The 21,619-nt window shown below is 58.0% G+C and overlaps 1 protein-coding gene across 4 annotated transcripts in view; it reads right to left on the reverse strand.

The window, feature by feature from the left end:
* Positions 1–70: 70 nt before the first annotated feature.
* The window catches only part of TOP1MT (DNA topoisomerase I mitochondrial), a 34,288-nt gene continuing 12,739 nt past the window's right edge, over positions 71–21,619 (reverse strand). For 3 of the 4 annotated variants that reach the window (XM_082433497.1, XM_082433498.1, XM_082433499.1), the window contains 13 exons: positions 17,051–17,169; positions 14,862–14,983; positions 13,849–13,971; positions 13,182–13,369; positions 12,382–12,526; positions 11,946–12,089; positions 11,519–11,704; positions 9,573–9,641; positions 9,184–9,298; positions 8,570–8,697; positions 8,005–8,099; positions 1,614–1,763; positions 71–1,128 (listed from right to left, as the gene is read on the reverse strand). In XM_082433497.1, coding sequence (XP_082289623.1) covers positions 1,026–1,128; positions 1,614–1,763; positions 8,005–8,099; positions 8,570–8,697; positions 9,184–9,298; positions 9,573–9,641; positions 11,519–11,704; positions 11,946–12,089; positions 12,382–12,526; positions 13,182–13,369; positions 13,849–13,971; positions 14,862–14,983; positions 17,051–17,169 — 1,687 coding nt within the window. In that variant the 3' untranslated portion in view covers positions 71–1,025. Of the gene's footprint in view, positions 1,129–1,613; positions 1,764–8,004; positions 8,100–8,569; positions 8,698–9,183; positions 9,299–9,572; positions 9,642–11,518; positions 11,705–11,945; positions 12,090–12,381; positions 12,527–13,181; positions 13,370–13,848; positions 13,972–14,861; positions 14,984–17,050; positions 17,170–18,417; positions 18,494–21,619 lie in introns of those variants that run through there. The other variant, XM_082433500.1, reaches the window with a different exon arrangement.

Consider the following 21,619-nt stretch of genomic DNA (forward strand, 5'->3'; position numbering starts at 1 on the left):
ACAAAAAGAAGACCCCCAAACACACTAAGAGCTGGGAGACAGGGGTGGGGGGGGTCCGGTAAACAGGGAATCCACTGCAGACAGTGGCGAGGGCAGGGGGAGCCCCAGGGAATGACACGGATCTGCAGACTTGGGACCACTTAATTTTCTACACTCCACGCTGTAGCCACGATTACTTACTTTTCCTTCCACACAAAACATGCCCGCCCCTAAGGCACCCGGAAGTCCCATCCAAAGGCTCTTCTCTGTTGAGTTTCACCTGGTCTGGGTGTAGATGAGATGCCTCTTGAGCCAGAGACCTATAAACTACAAAGAAAAATTATCTGCCCCCCAACCTAGAATTTGAAAAAAGACACCTCCCAGCCCCTGCCCACCTCCAGCTCCAGGAGCCTGCAGGCAGACCGCAGGCCTGGCTGCGGCAGGGACGTCCCTCCCACCCCGCATCAGTGACGCTCCCGTCCATCCTCAGCCACGCCCACATGTCCCTGGCCACTGAGTGCCACACACCCACCCGAGATCTTTCCCCGTGACTCCAAAACCAGCCCCTGAGGGTGCGCCACACCAGGCGGCCTGAGGGCACAGACACCACAACTCCTGCCGGAACTCAGGACAGCCCCACGTGCTGCCAGCTGCGCTCTCGGGGACACGTGGACTCCACCCACCCACCAGGAGAGACAGGCTCAGTGGCACTCAGGGCCCCGCCGTCCCATCTGTTGAGGGAACAGGTGCAGCGTGTCTGAGGGGGTCCCTGCCCAGTGCTGGGGCAGTTTGGGAGTGGGGAGGCATAGGCCTCTCACGGGACAGTCGGGCCCTCCCCAAGTCAGGGCCTGGGACCAGGCACGCAGCCACGCCAGCTCCCGGCCAGGCTAGGGGACACCTGATGGGGGAGGGGACACTTGAAACACCCGGCCGGGCGTCCGCCACCTTCTGTGTGATGACGCAAAAGACACGACTTTGTACAAAATTCCCCAATCTGCTTTAATGGTGAAAAAAAATAAGTTCCAACGAGGCACAGAGATGCTCATTTAGAATTCAAAGTCTTCGCCTGCCATGTCGAGAGCCCAGGCGAACTTCTCCCTCTGTGTCTTGTTGTAGATCTTCTCCACGGGCACCCCAAACCTCTTACACCTGCCAAGAGGAGACCAGGGTTCTTGGGAGGAGCGGGACAGAGGTCGGGACACCAGGCTGCCCAACCTGCTTCTCCTGGGCACGCCACCCACAGCACGGCCACCAGCCCAGGGCAGCAGGGAGGCAGGAGGACAGGGAGGAGGCAGTGTCCCCCCGTGCAGCCCAGCTGTCCTCCGGGCGGGGTGCTCAGGGAACGCTTACGGGGCACACAGGCGACCCAGTCACCCCACCCGCAGTGGGCAGGCTGGGCTCTCTGTGGCTGGGTGGGCAGCTCGGGGTCCCACCCCAGCCTTCCACGGCCCCAGAGCTCTCGGGCAGAGAGGACCAGTGACCCAGGACTCAGCATTAGACACACCAGCCAGTCGGGTCCCATCACAGGAAGGACCTGTGCTGACCACAGGGCCCAGGGGACTGAACTGGGGCCGCTCAGGGGTCCAGTCCCCTCCTCGGGGCCGCGAGTGGGCACAGCGGCCTGGCCCACGCACCAGGCGACACTGATCCGGGGGTCCAGGTAGTTGAGCTTGGACGTGCCCAGGGCCACCTGCTTGCCCTCCTCCTTGTCCGTGGCCTGCATGCTCAGCCTCCTGAGCTGCTCCTCCAGCTTCTCCAGCAGCCGTCCCCTCTTCTCCAGGAAGCTGGCGAGAGAAGGAGGGGCACAAGCCCCCATGCTGGCACCACCCAGCTCCACTCAGGCCAGGCGAGCCCGGTGACGGGGGAGTCCCAGGGGGCTGGAGCACAGGGCAGACCACCGTCGGCACGAAGCAGGGACCATCCGTCCAGACCTGGCTTCACAGGAAGCACCCGAAGGCCACAAGCGAACAGAAAAGGGGGCAAAGGACAGAATCAAATACAAAAGCCTTTTCACATCTGTGAAAGATGCTCAGTCCTTATTCCTACTGTTTCAGAGAAAAGCTGATTTATCAAGGCAGGACCCTCCTTTCACCCTCCACACGCCCTTCCTGAGACGCCAGACAGGGCACCCTGCAGAGGGCACGGGACAGGCACAGCCACGACATCCATGTGCACGTGAACTTCGACCCCAGTCCTTGTTCCAGGAACCCCGGCTCCGAATCCACCTGGACACGTGTGGAAGGACCGCGGGTGGAGGAAACGCCGCAAAGCCTGCGCGGCCCCGACAGACGCTACAGCGGAGCGTGAGGCGGTGTCTGTCCCCAGGCTGTGCACAAGGGTGGGCGCAGCCCCAGGCACCGCTCTGCAGTGGCCACCAGAGCGCCAGCCGAACGCCAAGGTGCCAGCGGCAAACGGCAGGCGGCTGCTGATGCCACCAAGCGGGGAGGGGCAGGGGCGCCTCGAGTCCTCCTGGAAGACACACGAGGCTTCCCAGCAGCCGTCTCTGGGGAGCCTCATTTTCCACTGAACATGAATACCCTTCGGTCTAATGGCTGGACATTCTCACACACACACCCCACGACTAAAAAGCACCTGCCTGCACCTGAGGAAACTTTCATGCTTTCACAGACACAGCAGCCGCGAGTAAAAGGGGGCACCCCGCTAGAAACAAGGAAGATGAGGGAAACCACAGACGACTGTGTCCTGGTGGGGCAGACCAGCTCCCGGGAGACATGCCACCAGTGCTGACGCGACAGGGAACACAGGCAAAGCGACTACTCAGCAATTTAAAAACTTCCCACAAAGAACAGCCCAAGCCCAGAGGCGTTCACTGGTGAATTCTACCAAATGGTTAAAGAAGAATTAAACTCTTCACAAACTTTCACAAAAGAAAAGAGGAGAGACCGCTTCCCATGTCCCTCCGAGACCAGCATCACCCTGACACTGAACCAAAGACATCACCAGAAAGCCACACACCATTATCCAGTGTAAATACAGAAGCAAAAGTCCTCATCACAGCAGCAGCAAGCCTAATCCGGGATGTACAGAAGAGATTCTGCACCACGACCAAACAGGACTTACCCCTGGGATGCAAGAACGTAACACCCGAAATCCAATTAGCGCAACACAGCACCGTCTCAATAGATACAGAAAAAGCATCTGACAAAATCCAACACCTTCCAGGAAAAAAACAAACCTCGACAAAAGGAATAGAAGGGCACGTCCTCACCTTGATAAAGGCACCTAAGAAAACCCACAGCTGACATCCTCCTCTACAGTCAAAGCTCTGCCCGTGAGGTGAGAACAAGACTAGGGGTCTACACACATCACCTGTCCTCAACACTGCGCTGGAGGTTCCAGCCAGAGCATCAGGCAAGAAAAAGAAGTAAAAGGCATCCAGGTTGGAAAGGAAGACACAAACTATCTCTACCTGAGGATGACATGATCTTAAACTCTAAGGAATCCGCCAAGAAACTAAGGCGAACAGGTGAGTTCAGTGGGGTGCAGGGTGTGAGACCAACCCACACGCATCAACTCTACTTCTATGTGGTCTGCAGAGGACGAGTCAACACAGCAGGCCCGACCAAGCCTGGAGAGAAAGGCCTGCCTACAAGGATGGATGTCGGGAGGGCGCCCATCTCCCTAACCAGTAAGAAAAGAGAGGCTCACAGAGCCCAAAGTTGTGTACCAACAGTACAGGTCATGCTGAACTCCTGCTTTCCTCCAGAGTCTGGAAGGTTGGGATGTGCCAGGCAGAGGGTGCCCACGTGACCTTTCACTGTACGAAGTCACAGCCGTGACCGTGCAGGGTCTTGTGAGTCTTACGGAATCATCGAACCTACAGGGGGTCTGGGGAGTCAGAGGGAAAGTGGGATTCGCTATCACTCGGACCCATGAAACACGGCAAGAACACTGTTCTGGAAAGGAAGGACGAAGGGCTGGGGCAGGACACGCCCTTGGTCCCTGGGTGGCCCAGAGTCTCGCTCGGTGTGCAACAGCAGGAGAGCTGCCGTCTGCTGTGAGAAGGCGAGCCTGGAGATGACAGGTCCAACCCCAGCTGACTGGGCTCGGATCCTCAGGCTGCTTTTGACCACCATGGCTGAAGCGAGGGGGGAAAATACAGCTCAGGTGATGCCTGGGCTTCTGTTCTCCAGGTGGGAGAAAGGACCCAAAAATTCCCAAAATTGAGCTCTGGATGGGCCAAAAATGTTAAAAGTTTACACTGCTCTCCCCTCCAAGCAGAAAAGCCTGGAACAGAGTTTTAGAAAAGACTGCCGGTCTCCCCTCTCCCCCCACAACCCCCATTCCAGCTGGGATCTTCCCAGGCAGCTGTAACGTTAACCCTGTAAAGGTTTACCTGCTCGGGAATTGAAAAAATTCGCAGTAAGAAAAAGCACGACAGGGACTTCCCTGGTGGTCCAGTGGGTAAGACTCTGTGCTCCCAACGCAGGGGGCCTGGTTCCATCCCTGGTCAGGGAACTAGATCCCACATGCGTGCCGCAGCTAAGAGTCCACATGCCGCAATGAAGATCCCGCGTACCGCAACTATGACCCAGAGCAGCCTAAATAAATTAATTAATATTAAAAAAAAAGAAAAAGAAAAACAGTACAATTCTTGCAATGGCTCTGTATTTTGTGGCTACCGCATCTGGACGTAGAGTAAAAAGCTGACATAAAATGTAAAATGGCTGGAACTTCCCTGGCGGTCCCGCGGTTAAGACTCCGCACTTCCACCGGTCGGGGAACTAAGATCCCACACACTGCACGGCACGGCCAAAAAAAAAGGAAAATCCTTGTAACTTCATAAATGCCAGAGGAATCATTGCAATCAGAAAGGATGCCCAGGAAAAGTGCCAAGGGGACTCAACAGCCTTGTTCTGCAGCCTGTGGGAGGGTCAGGATTCAAACTCTGAGTGCAGCAAACACATCTCCATAAACGATGGTTTCTTACTCTGATTTTGCCTATTGACATCTCTGGGGAAGGAGACCACGTGAGGAAGGAGGTTCTCCCGAGAGGGAGACACGTCCTGGAGTCTGGAGAGCTGGGTGGATTTCTAACGCACTCTCGTGAGATGGGACCCAGGCTGGTGACCTTCTGGCCTGACGTGTGCCCTTTGGAGCAGATCAACTTCTAACCTCCGGATGGACAAGCGACTGAGGGCTCAGGGAAGCCTTGTGACTTGGACCTGTGGCGTCTCCACTTTGCTGCTGCAGGAAAGCCGCCGGTCTGCTGGGAATCTCGGGTCTTGCTGCCTGCGCCTGACTCTAGGCAGAAACCCAGCACCGTCTGCAGCGGGAGAGCAAGTGGGACGGAGGCTCCAGGACTGGACCTCAGACCCCAGGGTTGTGGCAGATTCAGGACACCCCTTCATGGGACCCTAACCATGCAGACGTAGCTGCTGGCTGGACCTTGGGGTCACCTGCAGATGCCCCCGGGAAAAGGCCCGTTTTTCCGGCGGGGCAGTCAGAAATCACGTGCGCCGGGCCGTGTGTCTCTGACGCAGAGACTGCCCACGGCCCAGGGTGGATCCTGCACGTGTGCCAGCAGGGGGTAGGGGGGCACATCACAGGGACAGCTGCCCCAGGGATGCCTCGGCGCTCCACCTGAGACTCTCCAGGTAAGGGCAGCCCGCAGCAGGGGAGGGGGCTGCCCCGGCACACAGCCCAGTGGGGCAGGTGGACCCCCAGATGCAGCCCATCTCGTCGCTGCTGCTCACTGGATCAGCAGGAGGATACAGCCGTGCACACGTGGACGTTACATAAACACGGGAACCTCTGTGAAAACTCCAGAGTCCGTCCCGCCAGCGCCTGGGTGTGGTGTGTTTTTCTCGCCCAGATGCATACAAACGTTTCTCTGTGGCAACACTTCTGCCCCTTGTGCACAAAACCCAGGTGAAAGGTCTGGGAAAGAAAGCAATGCAAAGCTATGATGACTGGCCACGAACATGATTTTGTAACAACGAGGGGGAACACTCCTGAGATCCTGGTCCCTGGGGAGGAGGGCGGCAGCACCGGCTCTGAGCCCAGGGAGTGGGAAGGAGTCGTGCGCAGCGGCCTGAGGACCTGAGAACCGCCCGTGTGTCCTGCCCCTGGGAGGAACCTCAGCTCGATGCCGAGTCCTGGGAATCCTCCTCGCGAATCATGGAACCTGTGGGTGGGCTCAGGGACACGCAACAAAGCCAGCAATGAACAACCCAAAAGTGAAACTAAGAAAACCATTCCATTTACAACAGCAACGAAAATAAAACACTTTCAAATAAACTTAACCCCCAAAAGTGCAAAACTTGTCCTCCAAAACTTTGCTAAAAGAAATGGAAGAAGAACAGTGCATCTGAAAAGACATCCCAGTGTTCACAGGTTGGAAGGCTTGGCCTTGTTAAGAAGGCAGTACTTCCCAAATTGACCTACAGCGTCAACGCATCCCAATCAAAATCCAGGCTGACTTCCCTGCAGAAACTGACCAGCCAACCCTAAAATTCATATGGAATTTCAAGGGACCCTGAATAGCCAAAACAATCTTTAATGAGAAAACCAAATTGGAGCTCACACTTCCTGATTTCAAACTTACAGGAATCAAGACTGAATGGTACTGGCAGGAAGACAGACAGACAGATGAACGTGAACAGAGCGGAGCCCAGAAACGCCTACCATCAGCTGATCTTCCACAAGGTGTCAAGACCATTCAGCTAGTGGGAGCGGTGCTGGGAAAACTGGGTGTCCACATGAGAAAAAATGAAGTTGAATCCTTACCTCACACCATATACAAAAAATAACTCCAAATGGATCAACTACCTAAATGTAAACATTAAAACTATAAAACTCTTATAAGAAAACCTAGAAATGCATCTTTATGACCTCGGGTCAGGCAAAGCCTTATTAGACGTGATACCTAAAGAATAAGCAATGAAAACTAGACTTACCAAGATTTTTGTGCTTCAAAGGAAACTACCAAAAAAGTAAAAAGACAACACACAGAATGGAAGAGAGTCTTTTCAAATCATATATTTGAGGACTTCCCTGGTGGTCCAGTGGTTAAGACTCCACGCTTCCACTGCAGGGGGCGCAGGTTCGATCCCTGGTTGGGGAAGTTCTGCGTGCCACGTGGTGCGGCCAAAAAAAAAAAAAAAAATCATATACTTGAAAAGGTGCTCGTATCTGGAGTGAATAATGAGCTCTTATAACTCAACAGTAAAAAAAACAAAGAACTCAACTGAAAAACCGAAAAAGGATTGAACAGACATTTCTCCAAAGACCACACACAAACGCCCAATAAGCAGAGAAAACATCCGCACACATTGTTAGCCATCGGGGAAACGCAAACCAAACCCACACCCGCTGGGCTGTAACCAAAAAGAGGGAAGACGAGAAAAGTGCCAGCGAGGATGTGGAGAAACTGGGACCCAGTGCACGGCTGGTGAGAACGTGAGCGCGGCGGACAACAGGTGGCGCTTTCTTAAAATGCTAAACCTTGGCGCTACAGAGTAACCCAACAATTCTACGACAAAAGTCACGAAGTGGAAACACCCAAACGTCCAGACACATGGACAGTGAAACGTGGTCTGGCCACACAACGGAACATTCGGCGATTGAAGCACTGACGGGTGGACCTCAGCAACATTATGCTAAACAAAAAAGGCCAGACAAGGTCCACAGATGGTGGGATTCCATTTGTGCGAATGTCCAGGGGCTGGGGGAGGGGAGGGGGTTTGTCTGCAGTGATGGAAACGCTCTAAAATGTACGGTGACGACGGCTGTGCAGCTCTGTGAACAAGCCGGAACCGCTCGCCCGCAGCCAAGAGCCGAGAGCTCCTGAAGGAGAGACCCACGTGGCCTGGAGCTCGGGTGCCCGAGTACAGGCGCTTCTCCTCCTGCACTTCTGCACTGCTTCACCTTTTGGCACAAATATAGTTTGTATTTTTTGAATCAGAAAATATGATTGAAAAGAAACCCCGAGAACTGGGGAAGAGAAAAGCAGGTTCACTGCCAACCCCGTGACTCGGATGGGCGGGGCCTCCGGACACTTGCCTCTTGGACCTGCTGTCCCCTCTGGATCTGTGGTCGGCCCTTGCCTTCTTCAGCTCTGCCTTGGCCTCGGCCACCTGCTTCACCTTCGCCTCAATCTGCAGAAGAAGAGGGACCCAGTCAGGGCTGCTCCTGCCCGCCCTAGTCCAGCCCCAGGGACCACCGGCCACAGCCTGCAGGCCCGAGGCCCCCAAAGGGCCCAGCTGACCGGGTCCCCTGGGTACCCGTCCGCCCAGTCAGGGTGCCGGAGCGCTGGCCCTGATGGGTCACTCTGCGGCCAGGGGACAGGGTGAGGCCAAGAGGCCCCAGACATACCACCTGCTCCAGCCAGACCCGGCCCCCCTGCTCCGCTGACCTCCCTCCTGGGCTAGAGGCCCTTCCACACCAGAAGGCCGCGCAGGACAGCCTCTGGCCCTCCCTTAGCCGGCTCTCCCCTCCTGGCCAGCACCTGGCCCCGGGCACCCTGATGTGCCCAAGCACCTCCGAGGGCCGTGCGGTCCCAGGGAAGGCAGAGGAGGGGAGCCACACAGTCGCCCCCAGAGGCCCTCCCGCCACGCCCGCCGCGCACCTTCGACCGAAGAGTCTGCATCGACTTCTCGAAGGTCTTGGGAGTTGCCCGCTGATGGTTGCAGAGAACGGCAACAGCCCGATTTGCTCGGTTGTAAGACAGGATCTTCGCGGCTATGCCGTCTTCAGCTAGAAAACAGGAGCCTGTTACACAGCGGCAGCCACAAGCCAACAGCCGCCGCCGCCCCGAGGAAGGACCTCACAGGACAGGGCTCAGGGTCCGCACCTAGCCCAAGGGCCTCACAACAGGGGCAGAGAAGAGGCCTCCCCAGAGCCCCCCGAGAGCATCGGGCCCACGTCCAGGAGCCCCCACTGGGGGTGGGAGTGGCAGGAAGAGGGTTCCCGCACGCGATGGGGGGACACGCAGAGCTGGACAGGCGCTTCAAAACCGACTCTGTGGAGGAGCAGACGCGGAGACCGGGCAGGGGGCCTAACCGTGCGGGTGGCCCTGCAGGGGCGGCTCGGCCTGGGGACCCGCACATCCCTGACCCGTCCCCGCGGGCCAGGGGAGCTCCACTCCGCCCTGGACACCGGCCCCGAGGCATTCCGTACCAACCCAGCAGCCGGGCACCAGCACACAAGCAGGCGCCCTGTCCCCACACCAGGGACTCTCACCTCTGGTCAGCGCTCTCAGCTGGCCCTGCAGGGTGAGGCTGGCATTGCAGGTCCGGAACACCTTGGCCGTCAGGCCATCCATCAGGTCCTGCAGGTGCTTGTTCAGACTGGCAGTCTGAACACGGGGAAGAAGGTGGGTCTCAAAACGTGGTCTCCTTTGGGGACAGTTTCATAGCACTCTTCCCGGCCCCCCGCCCCACACCTCTGGGTGGAAGGAAGCTGGTGGTTAGACAGACGGCCCTCAGCCTTCTCGTGCAAGAGAACGTGCCAGTCGGCACTCAACGCTCGCGCCGTGGCGTCAGCCTGGCCCTTCTGGACGCAGACAGGCCGGGCTGCGCTGGCAGCCCTGGGTCACCCCATCAGCACTGCTCTGAGCCCCCCAGGCTTACGGTCAGTCTGTCAAAGAGCTCAGCCCCAGGGCCTTTGTTCTCCATGAACAGCTGCAGATTCTCGTACACCTGCGGCAGAGAGAAGAAGCCTTTACAAAGACCCCCTCGTGCCCTGGGCAGGAAGAAGCCTCCTGGGGCCGAGGAGATGGAGGTAAACGAGGGGCCCGAAGGGCCAGCTGTGCGACAGAACTGGGAGACCAGCGGACGGGGTTTCTCCCAGGGAGCAGTCGGCACCACCGCAGGGTCACGCGCCACGTGTCCCGGCTGCTGTCCGTCGCGAGGCTGGCACTGTCCCCTCACAACGCACACCCTGGCTCCTCCTCCGTCACCCGCGCCGGGTCCCTCCAGGCGACCCCACGCCCACAGGCAGACTCGCCCGACACCACAGCGCCTCAGAGGACCTTCAAGGTCCCTTTGTCCAATTTCCCCCCACCCTCACTTTCCTTTCCGTCCTGCTAAGGGAGCGCAAATGTCCTCCCGGCTCGTGTCAGCCTGGGCCTGTCTCTCCACGCCGCTCTGCGTGTGCCCCACAGGGCTGGACCCCAGGTGTCCAGCTCCAGAGCGACCAGAACAGCCCCCGCTCTCGGCACCGCGGCCCCCGAGTCCCCCGACTCCTGACTGGGCTCGTGTCTTAGGAAAGTGGCCCCAGCGCTCCCTCGCCCTCTGCCACGTGAGGACAGTGAGAAAGCACGGCCGCAGCAGGAAGGGGCCTCACCGGCTCACAGCCCCCGACTCCAGTCTCCAGACCAGGAGACGGAAACGCTGTTAATGAGGCGCCCGGGCCGGGTACTTTATCAGAGCGGCCCGAACTGAGACCCGTGGTGATTATCTTCTGTTACTAAAACCCCTTCTCCTGCTCCAAGGAAAGCCTCTCCCTTTCCTCACCTGTGGCTCCCTACCAATTCATGCCCTGGAACAGATTTCAGATGCCTGGGCACGCCGTGCAGCCCCTCCCGAGTGGGCGTTTCTCTGTCACCCTCGACGGTCTCCCCAGACTTCCCGTTCTGTGTGCGGGCAGCCATGTCTGTGTGTAAGGTGTGTGTAAGTTGCAGGTGGTCAGTGTTGGGTCTGCTCTCGTTGCTATGACACGGGGCCCACCCAGACGGAGGCCAGGGCGACTGACACTCTAGGGCTCGTCACTCCAGAAGGAGTGGAAATCCTGATTTCCCTTCAGAGCCCTCTGCAAACCAGAGACTTAACCCCCCGTGCCCACCCCCCCGAGTTCATCCGCCCCTCCACCGGCAGGGGCGAGGCCAGGCGCCGTGGGCATGGCGGTCAGCCAGCAGGCTCAACCCCTGAACGAACCTCTTCGTTCACAGAGGGGAGACCGGGGACACCGCCAGAGTGACCACAGCGAGCTGCACGCCCAGCGGCCAGAAGACCCTTCCCAGGCGCGTTGGGGTGAACAGTGCCCCCCGCAAATTCACGTCCTTCCCAAAGCTTCAAAACGTGACCTTTTTCGGAAATGGGGTCTTTGCAGATGCAATGAGTCAAGATGAGGTCACAGTGTGTGTCGGGGGGCCCTCCGACAGGACCGTGTCCTCCTCACAAGAAGAGAGACAGACGCGCGGGGACAACGGAGGCAGAGCTGCACTGCTGCAGCCTCGAGCCAACGCGCCAGAATGCACGGGCACCTCCAGACGCCAGGGGGCCTGGAAGGTTTCTCTCCAGAGCCGCAGAGGGCGCACGGCCCTGCCAACACCCTGCTCTCGGAATCCTGGCCTCTAGAATGCCACCCTAACCCACCAGGAGAGCAGTGGCGGCGCTGGCGCCTTGGAGGGCAGGTCCAGTTCGGCCTCCGGGTGTTTGGCCCTGCAGCCACGCCTGACGGGACAGGCAAAGGGGCCTCGTGGCCCTGCGCCTTCCCCTGATGCTCCCCGAAAGAGAGCGCCCAGATCTCAGGGGTGAGCATGGGGCACGACCCACCGCCCACACCAGCCACTCACCGGCTTCTCCACCGGCACTCTGTTGTAGTAGCGGATCGAGTCCTTTCCCAGGAAGTCGAACTCCACGACGTATGGGCGGCCATCGGCCTCTGGGTGCAGCCGGATGTGTTCCACGCGGAGTGAGCAACAGCCCACCGTGTCAGCCGTCTCGCCCTCCTCCTTCTCGTGCCCGGCTCGCAGCGCCAGCTGGGCGGACGGGGCCCATCAGGGCGCGCCGCACACACAGACACGCCCCCTCGGGCACGCAACGTACAGGCGGGCGCACACACGTACGCACTCAGGCACACACCCACCCCTCCACCTGCCCGAGGCTCCGGCTCAGGACACACGAGCCCCACGGTCCCCCCAGCTGCCCGTCCAACCGGGTCTTTGAGACCGACTGGAGCATCTGCGAACAGCAGGCGGGAAAGCCTGGAACCATCCGCACCTTGTCGATGAAATAAAGGGCCACAGCGCGTTGTCTCGCCTTCATTTCTGGGGACTTCCAGTCGGCCCGGTACTGAGAACGGATCTCGCCCACAACCCCTTTCAAGCGCCGAGCCACTTCATACTTCTCCCAGTCTCTCTCCCCCTAACGAAGGGAGCGAGTAGCAGAGAAAACCCTGGTGATCCCTTCAAACAGGAAACTGCCGACTCTCCTCCCGGGCCCGCTCTCACCTGCTCGGCTCAGGGCCGGGGGCAGACTCCAAACTCAGCGAAATTTAAAGAGAGTGTAAATCTAAATTCCTTGTTTTTTAATTAAGACAAATGGCCGCTGGACACAGTATCACTTCAAAACTGGCCTGCTAACGCCTATGACCTCAGGGACTCCCTGCCAAAGCGGCCCGGCCCCAGCCGGGGGCAGCGGGTCAGAGCCGGCTCACCTTCAGCTTGGAGCTGGGGTTCAGCATGATGTACTTGATGGAGTTCTGCACGTTCTCTGTCCACGCCGCCAGCCACGTGACCGTGCGGTCACACCGCACCTCCTTCCACCGGTGACCTACCGGAGGCTCGGGTACTTTGGAGTCCCTGCAGCAGGAGAGTGACCCAAACCCGACAATCCAAGACCCTGCTCCCTGAAACACCGGCCAAATGCCGCCGCCTCCTGCGACTGCGCTGGCACTGCAGGTGCCTCCTCGCCCAGGCCACACCCTCGCGTCGCGGCCTCTGTGTCGCCAGGCATGTGAGGGGCTCGCTCAGAGCTGCTCCCACACGTGACCCGGGACGGCCACCCCCAAGGCCACACGCGTTGCCAGCTCGGCAGCTCCACGGGACACAAGCCGCCGCTGGGCTCGCGATGGGCCCGGGCTCCCAGGATGCCTCTGCCGGCCCGGCTCGGCCGTGTCCACGCAGCCGAGGGACAGAAGCTCCTGCTGGAGCGCGGCCCGTAAGTTCCAAACGCTCATGTGTTACTAGCCCATCTCGATCACCTGAACTATGGAAAACTGTGCTGGACGGACACGGACACGCTTTCTTGGTGGAGTGAAATCTCAAGCAAGGGGCAGAGTGACAAGGGCTGGTTCAGCAAACAGCACATGGGCTGCTGCAGAGCGTCCATCTGTGGGGAAGGTGCCCTCCCACCCGGCCCACAGAGCCTGGAGTGACAGAGACACACCCTGCATTGGGCCCCACTCCCCGCATTAGAGGCGGGACCAAACACCACCCACCCGCGCCCCACGTGCACCTGCTGCAGTTGATGGTCACGTCCTCCGGCAGGACCCTCCTCTTCAGCATCCCCATCTTGGGGTGGTCACCGCGGCCCCGGAACAACCCAGGGGGCTCGGTCTTGAAATTGCCAATCTTCTCTCGGTGCCCGTCCAAGATACAGTAGCCGAACTCTTGCTGAAGTTTTTCCGCCTCTTCTTTGAGCTTCTGCGTTCATAGAATAGCGTGTAGGCATTAGGGGTGAAGAGACAGGACGAGCCTGGTGCCCACGGCTCGTCAGAGCCCCTTCACTGCTGCGGGAGCCCGGGAGGCTCAGCAAGGCAGGCAGGCCGAGCACAGGGTGGGGCGCCTGCCCCCCAGATCCCGGCCGCAGCTGTGCTGGTCCACTGTCACCACGGAGCACGAACTACGGAGCCACTAGTTCACATGGCGGGGCCACTGTCCCCCCGTGCTCTGGTTGGACGGAGCACTTTTTAAATGCGTTTAGGGGCACGTAACTCAGAAGTGTCTGAGAATAACAGAGTGGAATCAGAGAGGCCCCTTCACCACACCGTGTCGGGGTCTCGTCTAGAAGAATCCCACAGGAACGGCTTTTGTGAGAGGAGGGGGTCGTCTTCTGCATACCAGCAGCCTCCCACGCAAGGCCCCGGGGGCCCAAGCCAGACTGAGCCCCAGAGCAGCCCGACCTGCTTCTCCTCCTTGGACAGGGCCTTCCGGGCGGCCGTCCTGTCCACAAAGTATCTGTGGATCTCCGTGAAGTCACACTTGTCCAGGTGCTTGATTACTTTCCTCTCTTCTGCTGTCATTTCCTGCCCCAAAATCAGACACGCGTTCTCAACATCCAACACAGGCAACGGTCACAGGGGCAGCGGGGACCCTCCCCGACCGCGGCAGGGGGCCACTCCACAGGGAATGGTGACATCCCAGAAGCAGGAGGAGCAGACTCTGGGCAAAGACACCAAGGCCACCCCGACCAGCAGCCTCTGCAGCTGTCCCCCAAAGAGAGCCTTTTCAGGCAGGTGGCCCAGGTGTGCAGGTGGACAGGCGGAGAGCTGAGGCCCCAGTGCTTCCTCCTAGCGGCCTTCTGAGTTGGGCCACGTGGCCGCATCTGAAGAACCGCCCCTTCTGGCTGCCGCGTGGGCTGTGCATGGCACTCACCACCAGGGAAGTCGGCCCACCGCCCCACGCGCGGTGGGAACACACACGTGCTTGGCGGTCCCCAGTCCAGCCACACGCACACAGCCCGCAGCCCCACCATCCTGGGCCCCAGGTCCCTGCAGAGGTAGGTGTGAGGCCGCACCACACCGGGCAGCAGAACCCAGGTGCCCGCCAGCCGGGAAGGGGACACACGTGGCGCTGGTGTCCTGCCCAAAGCAGCTGGAAGGGGGTCTGGGCTGCGCTTTCTCGGGGCAGAGTCCACAGGTGTAGCCAAGATGAGTGCAGACGCGCACAGAACCCAGTTTTTTTTTAATGAGAAAAGAAAAAACGACTAGCACCTTATCTTCAGATAGCTTCCCAACGAGTATCTCTGTTTCCTGGGGGCCAGAAAATGCCACTCCTGGCACCCCGCAACCTCCCTTTCCTGGAGATTCTAAGCCTGGCTCTGCCTGCCCTTCCAGCCACTGGAGAGAAGTGAGGGCGGGCAACCGTCCGACAGCAGCAGGCCGACACCAAGAGACCAGGGCCGCGCAGCACGTACCTTCCGCCAGTCGCTAAAGAAGTTGTTCTGGAAAACTTCTTTTGTTGTATATTCGTGATCCAGCATTTTCCCATAAAACGTGGCGACCTCCTCAGCTGCTAAGCTCAGCTTCACGGGCTTCCCTGCAGACGCCGGAAGACACACTGATTTAGGGAGCCGACCCTGCCTCACCCTCCGGCCCACAACATCCTGCTCCTTAAGTCGCGCTTTGTTACACACGTTGTATTATATCGTAACATGGCTGACTTTTAGTAGTTCAGGAGAAGGCTCTAAATTTAAGAAGACAACCACACCCGTGCACAGGTGCGGCTGTGAGCGTCCTGGAGCCCAGGCCAGGCCTTTGCAGAAGGCGTCAACGGCCAGAGTTGCTCACGTTTATACTGCTTTAATGATTTATTTTGCTGCTACACTTACATGGAAATTTACAGTTCAAAAACACGAGAAGTTTTAGGACACACATCGCCACGTAATGTAAAAATAAAACAAAAGTTAAGGCTCCAAAGCAGAAAGATGTGAATAACTGTAGCAGCTGCAACCTTTTAAACACCCTCCCATTTGCCCAAGGACTTGCGACATTTTACTCCAAGAATCAGCGTTAGAGACGGCTCAGCGGGGGACAGAGATCCAGCAGAGCAGCGCGAAGGCCGGGGGGGGGGGGGGGGTGGGGGGGGGGGTGGGCGGGGGCTTTCACCGCGGAGTTCTCTCAACTCTTGTGTACGTTTGAAAATTTTTATCACAAACGTTGGAAAAACAAATATGCGTTACTTTGATAATAAGAAAAAGGCACTTGTGATAAAACAGCACAATTCTTCCCCAAACCAGCTTCTCGGGAGGACAGAGAACTAGCTGAGCAGCCAAAGCCCGAGGGGCTCAGCTCCTGCCCTGAGAGCGTCCCCTCCCATGGCTGGGCCGCCCAGGTGCCCACGAGGCACAGGGCAGGCTCTGACAGTCACGGAATCTAGTCTAGCTCAGAAAACCAGATTCTAAACCAACACCCACATCGATGGAGTCGCAGTTAACGAAGAAGAAGCGTGGCTGTGTGTGCTGCCCGAGTGTCCCCCAGGGACAGGCACGTGTGACCCAGCAGGAGCCCACGGGGTCACCAGATCCCCCAAGGAGGCGAGCACTACAAGAGCCCCAGAGAGAGAGGAGGGGAAGGAGGGGAGGCAGTCCTCCCTGCCGTCAACAAGGGCCTCCCTGTGGCAGCGCCTTGCAGGAGCTGGGACAACTTGCCAGTGACCAAGGCTGGCCTGTGTGCAGTGCCCGCGCATGCCCTGCCGAGGGCCTGGTCTGACCCAGGAGAGGCGGAGGGCCGCCTTCAGAAGGCTTACCTTAGCAGAGATGCAGAAAATGGGGGGAAACAGGTCAAACTAGAAGCACAAAACTAAGCAGAAGGGGCTTCCCTGGTGGCGCAGAGGTTAAGAATCCGCCTGCCAATGCAGGGGACATGGGTTCGAGCCTTGGTCCGGGTAGATCCCACATGCCACGGAGCAGCTAAGCCCGTGCGCCACAACTACGGAGCCTGCACTCTAGAGCCCGTGCTCCACAATAAGAGAAGCCCCGCTTGCTGCAACTAGAGAAAAGCCCGCGCACAGCAACGCAGCCAAAAAAGTAAACAAAAAAAACACAACTAAGTTGACGCTCCTAACCAGAGGGGTGGAGAGAATGAGGGCCAGAGGCCAGGGAAGGGACAGTGAGGGGTCGGGCCAGTCAGCACATGCCCACGGTAACAGCTGGGAGACCGCAGGCAGCTTGCTCCAAACTCCCAGGGACCCAGAGACTCAGACCCTCACCCAGAAGGTCCTCCTGGACGTAAGCCCACGTGGGCCATGCCAGTACAGCAGGAAGGCAGGGGTGGCAGAACCAAGCTGGGCGAGTTCAAGGACACCACCTGGTTCATTGGGCACTGGATGTGCAGCCCCCGCGCCCCCAAGCACGGCAGTTCTGAGAGGGTGCCAGGCTGCAGATGAGCAGGGCCCCCCTGATGTCTCAGGGAGCCTCTGAACTGCAGACTTGGAAGCAGCCTGGCCTGGCTCCTGAGCAAAGGAGTGCTGGCTGTCTCCCAGGTGCACGGGTCAGCCCAGACCCTGGTGGGCGAGCCACCAGCGGAGCAGGCCTGGGTGGCCGCCAGTTACCAGGTGCAGAAGGTCCCTGGCCACAGTCACTCGAGCCACCCAGGCAGTCCTCACCATCATAGTAGAAGCAAACTCCCTCAGGAAGCGGCTCGTACGGGGGTACGAACCACGGGCCTCTGTGCTCCAGCTGCGTCCACTTCACACCGCCTGGGCTCTCCTTCTCCTCTTCCCACCTGGAGGACACACGAGAAGGTTCCGACTCTCACGCCGCACCTGCGCGCAGGTCCTCCCCGCGCATCCCTCTGGACGCCCCGTGACCACCTCCCAGCTGAGCTAGGTAAGGAACAGGAGGGGTCATCCCACTAGGCGTGTGGGGACTGAGCCTGCCTGACCTCAGACCACGCCTCTCGTTAAACAACCACACCTCCCTGACCCAGAGGGAAAGGAGCAGAGAGGCTCCCCCAGCTGGGTCCCTTCAGGGCCGCCCCAGAGTCCCCAGGTCTGGCTCCAACCTACTTTCCCAATCTTGTGCAACTGTAATTCGCAGCTCTTTTTGGAATGCATCTAGTGAGGGTGCACCAGCGAAGCGGCCACTGCAACCCAGCTCCACACTCAGGCCTGACTCCTCTGTTCCCAGGACGCTGTCCCTCCCACCCCCACCAGCAGAGCCCGAGCCCCCAGAGGCAGACGGGACTCCATGATCATGGCAAGTCTCTGGCCCCTGGCTGTAAAGTGGAAGTACTGATAGGACTTAGGTCACAGAAGGGGACCAGTTAGACCGCGGTGAGACGCCATCTGGAAGCACTCAGTTAATGACGTCATAACTCCGACAGGAACCCTGAGCGCAGCCCCGTGCGGGTGTGAACCCACCCTGCTCTTTGGAAAGGTGGCATTTCACGCACAGGAGATCCCCACCTCCCTCGCGCTATTCCACACCGGCCACAACTCACCCCCCATGTGACCACAGGGCCTCTGCCCACATCCCCCAGGAAAGAGCTTGGGAGCACTGTGGGCAGAAGCAAGCCTCAGCTCGGAGCACAAAAGCCACTAAGAGGAACTGATCACGGGCTACGTGCCCGTGAAGAGAATGAATGGACCAAAGCTCCTGGAAGTGGAGGAACTGAGAATCCAACATGGAATAAGAGGCCAGTGTGAGACCACACACATGTCAAGTTCAAAACCAAACACTAGGGTGCTTAGGCTAGGCACAGCTACATGAGCAACAGAGCTTACCAAAACAAAAAAACAGTGGGGGAAGAAACTCCCAAATGGGGGCCCCCGGGGGAGCAGGGGTGAGACGCGGCACGTGTGGTCCAGCGGTCAGGAAACGGCACGTGCTGCATCTGTGGTCTCAGATCCCGTTTGGGGAAACCGAAGAGCAACGTGCGCTCCCATCCCGCCCGGATGCAGCCGTCAGATGTCTGGGAGGAGCAGGGATGCGCCCTTCCTGAGCCTCCGCCCAAGGTCTTCGGCCACCTTACCGGACTCAGCTTACGACCCTCCGCCGGGTCTGGGGGCCTCGTGGGGGCGTCGGGGCGCACCCTGCGCTCCGCCCTCTTAAGCCCCGGGAGCGAGAACCTGCCCACCATGTGCAAAGGCCCGGCGCACCCGCCCTGCCCCTCATCTTCGGGCAGGCCCCGCCCCCCAGGCCTGGTCGCAGGCCCCGCCCCGCCCCGGCGCACTTGGCGGACTCTCGGCGGGTGAACGCGGACCGCGCCGGCCTCCTGGGGGCCGCACAGCGGCACTGGGCAGGGCCAGGGCGGTTCCGCGCGGTCCCTTGTCCCCGCCTTGCTCCTGCGCCCGCTTCCCTGTGCTCTCGGGCCAGCCTCCTGACGCTGCAGACAGGCCCTGGATTCAAGTCCAGTCCCGCCGACCCCTCCGTCCCGAAGGTCCCGAAGCTCTGGCCCAGAGCTGCGGGACGCTCACGCGGCCCCATGACCGGCCCGAGGCTCCTCCCGGAAGGCCGACTGGGAGCGGCGCGAGGGGCCGGCACAGGGCTTCAGCGCTTGCCCACCTCCCTCCGTCCCCCAGCTCCCGAGGGCACCCGGTGGGTCCTCTGTGATCACACGCTCGCCGGGCACATCAGGCCAGACATGGAAGAGGGACACTTCCACGCTGTCAGAGGGCCTGACAGGTGAAGCTGTGTAAGGGTACAATGTGCAAACACCAGGGGCGCCTTCCATCCAGGCCCACGCAGCCTCCTGCAAGTCCTGTAACACAATCACTGCAGACCAGCCCCTCACCTCTCACCCCTGTGCAGCTGAACCCTCCCTCCCGCACTCACTGTCCTGGGTTTGACCCCCGCTCCCGCCCTGGGCAGCATGACCCAGCTGCAAGCCCTCCAGGGCCAGGCCTGGTCTGCAGCAGGCCACGATGCCCGCCCGCGGGCCCTGAGCCAGCAGTGGGCAGGGCTCCACCATCTGTCAACCCTGGGCAGGTGTCCAGCTCTCCTGCATCTGTAAGACGCAGCTTAGGGGCTGTGGGAAGCGGACACGCGCCCACCTGTCAGGGTCTGCCCAGCGAGTGCGCAGCAGGCCCAGGCACGCCTGCCATGCCTCCTGCCACCAGAGGGATTCAGCAGAGGCACGCCCACATCCTCTCTCACCCCCACTACTGCCACCAATTCCTCAGTCCCCGCTGACATCTGGTGGCTGAAGCACTGGCACACAGCTGCATGGCTGCAAGGGCTGGATCTCAGCACCCAGGCGGGCCATGGCGGCGGTCACCACCGTTTTGGAATAAGCCACGCAGCCGCTGGCTGGACATGCCTTAGGACTGCAGCAGCTGACACTCCTTAAGGCCCACCTTCTGCCAGGCGTGCTTAGAGACCTTGCATATATTCTCCCTTATAATCCTTCTAAAATCAGGACGTACATTCTAGCCCAGGCCCACTGTTCCTTCCACAGAATGCTGAGGCCACTGTGTTTTAAATTCAGACTGTGCAATTTTGTGAACGGGAATGTGGCAGGACAAAAACCGCAAGATCTCTAAAGAGATGCAGAAAAAGCAACTGACAAAAAAATCCAACACCCTTTCACGATAAAAGCAAAAAGCCACACTCAACAAACTAGGATGGAGGGAACCTCCTCAACCTGAGACAGAGCAGCTAAAGACCCCACAGCCACACCATACTCAAAGGTGCCATGGCCCCAAGATCAGAACTGGAAACTGCTATTCAACACGGTCCTGGAGGTTCTAGCCAGAGCACAGGGGCAAGAAAGCGACATGAAAGGCATCCAAATTTGAGAGGAAGAAGTAAACTGTCTTTATTGCAGATGGCAGGATCTTGTGTATAGAAAACCCACAAGATTCTACAACAACAAAAAAAATTACTAGGGCTAATAAATGAATTCAACGAAGTCGTGGGGTACAATATCAATATACAAAAATTGCTTTTCTTTCTTTACACCTGCAGTGAATTACCTGAGAAGAAAATTACAAAACAACTCCATTTACAGTAGTACCAAAAAAAGAAAATAGCTAGGAGTGAACTTAACCAAAGAAGTAAAAAATCTGTACACTTTAAACTACAAAACATGCTGAAAAAAATTAAAGAAGATCTAAGTAAATGGAAAGTCATCCCATATTCATGGATTGGAAGACTTCATTTTGCTAAGATGGCAATATTCCCCAAAGTGATCCACAAAAAAACCCAATCCCCATCAAAAGGTTGGCTTCTTTGCTGAAATTGACAACCAATCCTAAAATTCACATGGAAATACAAGCCACCCAGAATATCCAAAACAATCTTGAAAGAGAAGAACAAGGTTAGAGGACTCACATTCTGATTTAACAGGGACTTCCCTGGTGGCGCAGCGGTTAAGAATCCAGCTGCCAATGCAAGGGACACGGGTTCGATCCCTGGTCTGGGAAGATCTCACATGCTGCAGAGCAACTAAGCCTGTGCACCACAACTATTGAGCCCACACGCCACAACTACTGAGCCCACACGCCGCAACTACTGAAGCCCGCGAGCCTAGAGCCCGTGCTCTGCAACAACAGAAGCCACTGCAATGAGAAGCCGGCACACCACAACGAACAGTAGACCCCTCTCGCCACACCTAGAGAAAGCTCGTGCACAGCAACAAAGACCCAACGCAGCCAAAAATAAAATAAATTTTTTTTTAAAAAGTACAAGCAAGGAAAAATAAAACAGCTAAAGTGGACTCATCAAAATTTCAAACCTTTTGTGCTTTAAAGGACACCATCAAGAAAATGAGAAGACAATCCACAGGAAGGGAAAAAATGTTTGCAAATCATGTATCTGATGAGTCTGTGTTTAGAATACATAAAGAACACTTACATCTCAACAATAAAAAGACAAATAACGCAACTAAAAAAAACAGACAAAGAAACTGATCAGACATTTCTCCAAAGATATACAAATGGTTACTAAGCACAAAAGATGCTCAACATCCTTACTCATCAGGGAAATCCAATTCGAACCCACAATGAGAGACCACTTCACACCCACCCACTTCATAAGCCTTCACATGTCTCCTCATACTAGCAACTCCACAAAGAGTACCCCATTTCACATACAAGAGAAAAAAGGCTCAGAAAATCTAATTTCCCCAGAATCATATCGTTGCTGAAAGCAGGAGCTGACACCAGTCAAGACCATTCTGATCCCAAAGCTGGCAGCCCCACCTGTGGTCTCTGCTGCACCCCTTCACAAGGTGT

Source organism: Balaenoptera physalus (assembly GCF_965194825.1).
Source record: "Balaenoptera physalus genome assembly, chromosome: 17".
Taxonomy (NCBI): Eukaryota; Metazoa; Chordata; class Mammalia; order Artiodactyla; family Balaenopteridae; genus Balaenoptera; species Balaenoptera physalus.